Source organism: Nilaparvata lugens, unplaced genomic scaffold (genome assembly GCF_014356525.2).
Source record: "Nilaparvata lugens isolate BPH unplaced genomic scaffold, ASM1435652v1 scaffold7782, whole genome shotgun sequence".
Classification (NCBI taxonomy): domain Eukaryota; kingdom Metazoa; phylum Arthropoda; class Insecta; order Hemiptera; family Delphacidae; genus Nilaparvata; species Nilaparvata lugens.
The window spans coordinates 1012-10504 of NW_024093530.1; the positions used below are offsets into that span (position 1 = coordinate 1012).

Genomic DNA, 9493 nt, shown 5'->3' on the forward strand with positions numbered 1-9493 from the left:
CAATTTATCATGATTTTCATGATGGTTAGCCTACATCATGGATTTTCTGAGATTTCCATCATGGATTTTCGAGAAAATAAAAAATTAAATTTTTCATGATTTTCATGATGGTTAGCCTACATCATGGATTTTCGAGAAATTAGAAAATTTCAATTTTTCATGATTTTCATGATGGTTAGCCTACATCATGGATTTTCTGAGATTTACATCATGGATTTTCGAGTAAATAAAAATTTCAATTTTTCATGTTTTTCATGATGGTGTTACATCATGGATTTTTGAGAGAATGAAAAATTTCAATTTTTCATGATTTTCATGATGGTTGGCCTACATCATGGATTTTCTGAGATTTACATCATGGATTTTTGAGAAAAAAAAAAATTTCAATTTTTCATGATTTTCATGATGGTTAGCCTACATCATGGATTTCCTGAGATTTACATCATGGATTTTCGAGAAAATAAAAGATTTCAATTTTTAATGATTTTCATGATGGTTAGCCTACATCATGGATTTTCTGAGATTTACATCATGGATTTCCGAGAAAATAAAAAATTCAATTTTTCATGATTTTCTGATGGTTAGCCTACATCATGGATTTTCTGATATTTACATCATGGATTTTCGAGAAAATAAAAAATTTCAATTTTTCATGATTTTCATGATGGTTAGCCTACATCATGGATTTTCTGAGATTTACATCATGGATTTTCGAGAAAATAAAAAATTAAATTTTTCATGATTTTCATGATGGTTAGCCTACATCATGGATTTTCTGAGATTTACATCATGGATTTTCGAGAAAATAAAAAATTTCAATTTTCATGATTTTCATGATGTGGTTACATCAGGATTTTCGAGAAAATAAAAAATTTCAATTTTTCATGATTTTCATGATGGTTAGCCTACATCATGGATCTTCTGAGATTTACATCATGGATTTTTGAGAAAATAAAAAATTTCAATTTTTCATGATTTTCATGATGGTTAGCCTACATCATGGATTTCCTGAGATTTACATCATGGATTTTCGAGAAAATAAAAAATTTCAATTTTTCATGATTTTCATATACAAATAACAAATTGTTACAAATAACCAAATTTGTGATGTTTGATGGTATTCATCTGAAAGGTTCTGGACTCTACTACAATGTTTTATGTTTCTGTAGAAATTGTGATAGGATTTCGGAATCAGCAAGGTATCACACAATATTTCAGATCAAGAAGACTTTTCGTGTTTATGGGCAATTCACTAGCATAAGCTGTTTCTATATCTTTGTGTAATAGTGATGACAGCTTCTTTCTTGTTCTGCTCTCAGTATTTATTGGAATGAACTCATCATTGTAGTTGTATTTGATGAAAACACAATTGCTCTCATTTGGGTCCACCATCAAAACTCTTACCTTTTGCCATTTTACTTTCTCACCGTACTCATCTTTGTCCATATTATTGCAAGTGCAACTTCTCAAACCCACAAAGTCTTGGAATCATCCATTTCGATCACTTCATATGGAGATTTTTGCAGGCAGACCTTGCCAGTAGATACCACTGGTCTGGGGCATACACTGCAACATTTTTGATGCCCTCTCTATCGAGCTGTGAACACTATCACCTTCATTTTGGGTGTGCCCTTTTCTAAAAAGCAATGTGTAATTTTTATGTTGTAGTTTATGGCTGAATGTAAATACATTACCACAACATTTCTGTTTAAATTTTGCCCCCGCAGTTATCGGAGAAAAAACACATTTCTTTCTTACCCTCCTCTACTTCTTTTCAATCATTTTCTTCACACACGTTGCAATTTCATTAGATCCTCTTTGTCCTTTGGTTTCGTCCCACATAAAACAGAAACCCTTTTTTTTCATGTAGATCGTAGATGCTGAGATTATAAGTTGAGAGCTTTCGCCTGTAAAATAATTGAGAAACCTCCAAATGAGGAGTTTGCAGCACTTGCTGCATATCGAAAACTGCTGAAAAAAAGTTACATCATTTTTACTTCTCTCTTTGGCTTTCTCCTTCGCCTCTCTTGCTGCCACTTTGTTAAGAAGATGCTCGTCTACAACGCCTTGAAGAGTTTTTCCTTCTTCATCCAAATTTTTGAACTTTTCACACAAGTCACACTGGTCTTTTTTTGGTTGGAAAAACCCCAAGTTATAGTTGGTGTTAAAAATATATCTATACATTGACTCCTTTGCCATATTGGAGATTCCGTTTTCTTTACAATGGACCTTATAAAGAGAGTACATTTTTGATAAATTCAATTTCTGATCTAGATATTCCCTTTTTGAATCTCTGCGACAATAATGACTTTCAACTTTGGGGAAAGATTCAATGTGATCTTTCACAGAAATTTTCACTTTCTCTTCCAACTTCGAATTGCACCCAGATTTACCCCTTCTGTCTTCCGACACCGTTTTTCCACTTGCCTGAATTTTCAGAAACGCAGTCTTCACCATCTGTTGAGAAATGCTAAGTGTGTTTAGATAAAATCGCTGACACACAACCTCTTCCTTCTGGTCACATTTCAATGAATATGAAAAAGTTACTTTCCTGCATGAATCACCATTTTCACTCCCATTTCTAATCCTGATGCGCTTTTTTGGAGTCTGTTGGATTGTGTTGATAATAAAATCTCTTTGGCGGTCTATTTCGCCAAGATTCCAGAACTCAGTAAAGATTGCCAACCTCTCATCTTCAGTGAATTTTGAAGCACATTTCATTCTGCAATTATTGCATACTTCTTTTATTGTGCGCTGTTCCACATGAACTCCTCTCCAATTCTTGTAAGATTCACCTCTATTGCGTTTTCTTTTAATCTCATTTCTGCGCCATGTATTTTCTGACCTTATTCTTTTCCTAGATTTCTTGATTGCACTCCCATTATGAAGAGCGGAGTTTTCCAGAGATTCAGGGACCGAATCCACATCTCCTGAAGTAGCAGCCACATTTTCAGATGGATGAGCAGTTTGAAACCTCCCTGCTTTCCTTGGAACTTGACTCACAAAGTTGATGTCTTCTTGACTATTAGGAATATAGTCTGGGTCATCATCGTCATCATCAAAGAGGCCATACTCCTCTTCTGAAATAAAATGGAACACACATTAATCAATATTCAATGTTTTCATCCATGATCATCAATATAATATGGATATTAAATGAATATATATTAATATTGAAATGAATATATATGAATATTGAAGTATTATACTTTTAGGTTTAGAGAGATCCAAATAATAGTGTCACTACACATCTCTTCATAAGAACCAAATGCTACTAATCAACTATTTTTTTAATAGATATTAGATCATAGATATAATCCGTATGATTCATTGCAAAGCCTCATGTATCTGAAGATATTGTAATGTATGTTTGCTTGTAGAAATTTTCAAGCTCTTCTACTTATACTGTGGTATACAGAGTGACTTATAGGAAATGGATTATTTTCACATGAGCAGTATAACATTAATCATTTTGTAGCATCATTTTAATGCTACAAAAATAATAATTATTTTATACCATTCATTGAAATATATATATTTGAGAATCATCCATTTTCCATAAGTCACCCTGTACTACAACAGAGTGCTCCACTACCAACCTGCATCAGTCATGTCCTCTGCAACAATAGCTTGATTATCCTGGAGTAAACTGTCTTTTTCGTGAAGACTATCTTGAAAAAAAGCAGGCTCCACTTCTTCAATATCTGGAAAAACAACATTTTTCGTAAACCACTGATTGGTCATTTCCTAGTACTATTTGAAGTTAGCATCATAGTTTGAAGAACTATGGGAAAGGGTGAAATCAGTATATTATGATTATACAATAATAATCATTATACAATAATGTTTTCCATTCATATTCCTAATTATGTCTAGATTTTTTTCAAGTTGTATTCTTCTCATACAACTACTTGCTTGAACTGCCATCAAGTAGTATCACAAACCAATTATTATCAGGAGGTTTCTGTTTATTGTCTTGTGATACAATAGTTGACAATTCTTTTGCAGTTCAAGATAAGTGAAAATCTATAGCCTAGTTTTGTTTTGTGAGTTTTTTTAATGTGTTTGTGAAAAATCGGAAATTGAAGAAACTTTCCAATTTTCGGCATGTACATAGGGTGAGCAAATAATTCATAAAAAATAGTCAATTTTTATCGCTTTAATAAGCGACCGCCTGAGGTCATTTGAGACGTTTACCAGTTGGACGGTTTTAAGAACAATCAGTATAAAATTAACAAGAAATATTGAAGAAATACTTTTGAATCAAAAATCATATTCATTACTCACTTGCATAATAGTTGTTGAGCTCCATTATTTCAATGTCTTCATTGTCCTGATTACCAGTATTATCACATTCATGGTTACTGTTATCCACCATTCTAGCTTCATTCAAATCTGCAAGTTCAAAGAGAATTAGCTCAATTGCAATATTGAAATTCCTGTTATGAAAATTGTTTTTTCTTGTCACATGCTCAAACTGAATCAAGCTTTCACTTATTCACAAATAATAATGAATAATAGGAAACCAACAATTGAAAAACCCCAATAATAAACCCATAATAAATACATAATTGGTATTGATAAAAGCAATTGAAAAGGCTTGAAATAGGTAGTTCATTGAGAAAATTAATTTACATCGAATATACCGTATTATACTCAGTATTAATAAAAGCAATTGAAAAGGCTTGAAATAGGTAGTTCATTGAGAAAATTAATTTACATCGAATATACCGTATTATATACTTGGTACCGTACTCACTTGCATAACTGTTTTTGAGCTCTGTTATTCTAATATCTTCTTTATCCTGATTACCAATATCAAAATCGCTTCCATGGTCATTGTTCTCGATTATAGCTTCATTCAAACCTGCAAACAAGAAAAAAATACAATGAAACAAATTTTTTAGAGAAAAAAAAATACAATCAAGAAAATGTCTCAGTCAATATCATTTGTGTTAGTACGGTAGTAGGTGTTTTTAATAGATGAGATAGGATTTGAAAATAGCCTAAAACTTTCTAGACAAAAATTGCGATAACTTTAATTTATTGATAACTACTGTACCATATCAATTGTGAGAGATTCAAATTATTAAATGGATTGATTAGGCTATTATTTACACAACACGTTGTAACACAACACTTATTCAATTAACTTAGAATGAGTTTACTTACATTAGCCATAGAGGTAACATATTTGTACCTGTAGGCTATTAATAACTTATTACCGAATCTATGATATTAAATAATTATGTACTTACATGATTGCTTAGCCAATTCGACAATAAATTGTCCTCTGCTCTCCATAATATAAAATTTGGCAAGTGAATTTTGAAAAGGAAGTTTGCATGAAGGACATGAGATAAAAATGAGGTTAGGTTTCCTATTCCTCAACAATGCTGCAGCGCGCCAATATCAGTTCAGTGCCACCAAAATCGAATTCACTGAGCGCAGAACTAGCTTATCTTGGACTCCAGATACTATGATCAGTCAATGCCACGTGAATGCATCTCACACTTTGGTGCAGAACAAGCTTTATGGACATACGATACTTCTGCACTGTGAATTCAACGGTATATGTGGAATATTCTTGAGATCAGTATAAGCTTTCTGGACATAAGATAGTTCTTCTCCAATCAAAATGAGAATGTGGACTTGAGCTTGTACTGTTTCAATGGAATTAGAGGGATTTGGGTAACGTTGGACTTACAATACTTCTGCACCAGGGAAATGAACCAAACTACAATCGATTCCACCAATAACCCAAAAAATGAAAAAAATGGACTTAAGATAGTTCTTCTCCAAGCCAGCGAACTATGAAGAGATATCTACATTCTCATCACAAATTGAAGCTATTCTCAATTCTCGTCCGCTCTTTTTTAAAACTTTCTTGAATGAAGTGAACACTGCAAAGTTTAGCTGACTAAACTAACGTAATTACTACGTCAATCCTTCTTCATGGAATTTGACGCAGTAATTACGTTAGTTTAGTCAGCTAAACTTTGCAGTGTTCACTTCATTCAAGAAAGTTTTACAAGGCGTCGTTATGCCAGCTCATTCATGTAGTTATGTGTGGTTCCAGTTTTCGTAAGTAGTGAACACATATTTTTCAACTTCCCACGATTAGGAAATTCACTGTGGATTATTTTCTCAAAAGACCACAATTTTACTTCGTACCTGTCTCTTATGGACTTAGAACTTACTTTCTCTTCGACCACATCATCACCTTGATGTGATTATTCATTCGGTGTGCAGCATTTTTTTTCCAAGTATTTAAAGAACGTTATCTGTTCAGACATTACCAACATAAACATTTACTTCCATGTAGAATTTCCATTCGAGACATTACATTTTTATTTTCACACTTTTTAATACCCGATGGTGCAATTTCAAAATGGCCGCCGTCTTTCACTCTACTAGCAGCATTCAGCTGAGATGTGACGTCACAATGTTTACATCAAAAATTTAACCTCAAACAATTTGAACTTATATTCATACTCTGGAATCTTTGCTCAAGTGTTCAACGTTTTATTCATCATTCAACTCCATCAGAGAATCAATATCAATATTTTAGGAACTTTGGAATATTTGCCAGCGGTTCAACATTCAGATTTATTGGAGAATATTTCTATACAATATCAATACATATTTGGGTTTCTACGCCATCACATTCAGTGAAGTATTACTGTATCATTATTTCACTATTTCTAATTTCTCATGTATTTTCTATGTTAGTTTTTATGTCCCTAAAGAGGCTCATCAACTTACCCTTTGTAACGGTGCGGTTTCATATTATCCACATAATATATTATTATATTATAGCAATGTACTTTAATATTATCCACATTTAAATAGTGATTTATTAGCTCATCCATTCCATCCAGTTATTTGGCCAAATCTTAGCCTGCGTTCAGAAGTCATTGGCCCTGCACGGGCTGGCTTGTAACCGTTTATATTTCACTCAATTTAATTATAATTTGTATTTAGAATATTATTTGTCATTCTGAATTCAGAGCAGGTGATGTGCTCTTTCTCTGTATCTTGTAAACATTCGATTTTATTCCACGTAATTATCATTTGTATTTAATTCCATTCTAGACTTCAATATTTAATTTTATTTGATACCACAATTTACAGTTTAATATTTCATACTTGTTATTAGTTTTTTGCAACATCACCTCAATATTCAAGCTGTGTACCTACTTATTATTGTCATAAGTATTACACCGCCATTAGGTGTAATAAACATCACTTACATTTATTTCTTTGTTTTTATTTTACATTTCAACCTTTACAGTGTTTCATGCAATTATTAAGGCAGCATAGATATTGATCACCATCAATATCTGCCAGTCTCTCAAACTTCAGATTGTACTACTTTAGTGCATTCGATTTACTGACAGTGAGATCTGTCACTTACCAGAGATTACTGTAGATGTTTTTCTATTCTCACATAGAACTTCTACACATGTAACTTTGAGACAGCTGACAGTACTTGACTTTCAGTCATTGTTGGTAATAAATCTATTTTCTATTTCCGTCATTAAATCAGTCCACTTCCCATTTTTAGAAAGCCTTACAACCTCTCTCTGTCAGTTAGGTGATGTTTCAAAGCGCCCAGGTCGACACTCTGTGACTGGACGCTGACAAACAACACCAAGAGTCTCAGCCTCGTTCTACTAGCAATATTGTCTCATGTAATACTTTCGCTGAGTCTGCTGAGTCTGAGTTCGTTTTTCAAACCTCTCCAGGATTATTGTTTCAATAAATATTTCATCGCTATCAACGCTTAACTGGGACACGCTTCCCAAGATATTTTTACTATCAGATTGCAATAAATTGATCAAAATTTCATCATGTTTTTCTACAGTGTTCCCATTAACAAATTTATTTGGTTCACTTTTATTATCCTTTATATTATCATTCAGAAAATTACAATTATTCAAATCTGACTCAGTGTTTATTATTTCACTGTTCACACGAATTGCTGATTCACATTCATGTAGTCCGTTCAATATAATATTTACCCTACCTGCTTTTTGTTTATCAATAATTGAATAGTTCTCATCATTATCAAAAGATCGTTGCCTCCTGTTAACAGAATGTTTATCTCTTCTTCTTCTCTATACTTATCTCTTCTCTTCTTCTTTTCTCTTCTCTTCTTCTTCTTCTCTTCTTCTTCTCTTCTCTTCTCTATACTTATAAAAGGCTAAGCCCCGACAGACTGAAATCACACCACAGCCCAAACTACTGAGCCTAAAAACTTGAAATTTTGCACGATTGTTTATGGTAGCCTGAAAACATCCACTAAGAAAGGATTTTCAGAAATTTGCCCCCCTGAGGGAGCTGGGGCCCCCCAAAAATTTTGAACTTTTTAACCGCTTATTGCACAGCAAAGTCATGAGGAACTTTTTCGTTCAGATACGAAAAAAATCAGATCTATGCAGAAAAATTCCAATCAGGAGCCCAGGGGGGTTCAGGAGAGGGCACTTTTCGAACATTTTGATGTAAAATCACACTACAGCTCAAACTAATTGGTCTACAGGCTTAAAACTTCGCACAAATATTCTTCAAACATGCTAGATGCGCACTAAAAACAGATTTTGAGATATTTTGCCTCTAAGGATTTCAAAGGATGAAAAAGGATCCTATTAAGTAAGCTTATGGTAAGGTGAACTCCATATGGAACTGAGATAATTGACACATGATATTCTAACATATGTTGTAATCATTGGAAAGCTTAAAACAATTTCATCAATTAGCTGATCGAATTGATTTTGCATTGATTGAGAGCGCGAGCTTACCACGTTTGTTCCATCGTTGTATGCTTGGCCAGTTTGGTTTGCGCCTTCTATCAGCTGTATATGGAGTCTCATACACTCCGATTAGAACAGAGCACAAAGGTTTTCTTTGGTTAGGAGTTTGTTGATAATTCTTTTTTCAAATTCAAATTTTATTGCCATCAAAAATCACATTGAAAACTTTCTCAATAGACAACAAGATTACAGAAACAAAATGTCAAACATATACCTACATTTATTTGTAGCACGGCCAGAAAAAGACAAACTCGAGCACTAGCCGTGAGTTTATTAAATATAACTTAATATATAATATATATTATATATATAATATATATATATATATATACCTATATACCCCGACTACTGTATTATGAATAACCATTCGGATCAAATATAAGGAATTACTCGCATCTCTCATCAACTTGTAATTTTTATTCACAAAATATTAACAAAATATATATATATATATATATATCTATAGATATTATATATATATATATATATATATATATATATTACAAGTTGATGAGAGATGCGAGTAATTCCTTATATTTGATCCAAATGGTTTATTCATAATACAGTAGTCGGGTCACTGCAATCAAAAAATTTTTATTCTGTACAGTAGCTAATAAATTCATACGTATTGATTGTCCATAATGTATCCAGTGTCCATAATGGAAGTAATTGAACTACTC

At 32.8% G+C, this 9493-nt stretch overlaps 1 protein-coding gene across 1 annotated transcript; it reads right to left on the reverse strand.

Moving 5' to 3' along the window:
- Positions 1-1986: 1986 nt before the first annotated feature.
- Positions 1987-5612, reverse strand: LOC111046358 (the record flags this gene model as incomplete). Its single annotated transcript, XM_039445714.1, has 5 exons — positions 5259-5612; positions 4760-4867; positions 4288-4395; positions 3600-3704; positions 1987-3080 (listed from the first exon to the last, which is right to left on the reverse strand). Coding segments are annotated over exons 1-5 (1461 nt in total), but the record flags the coding sequence as incomplete, so codon positions are not given.
- Positions 5613-9493: the final 3881 nt, after the last annotated feature.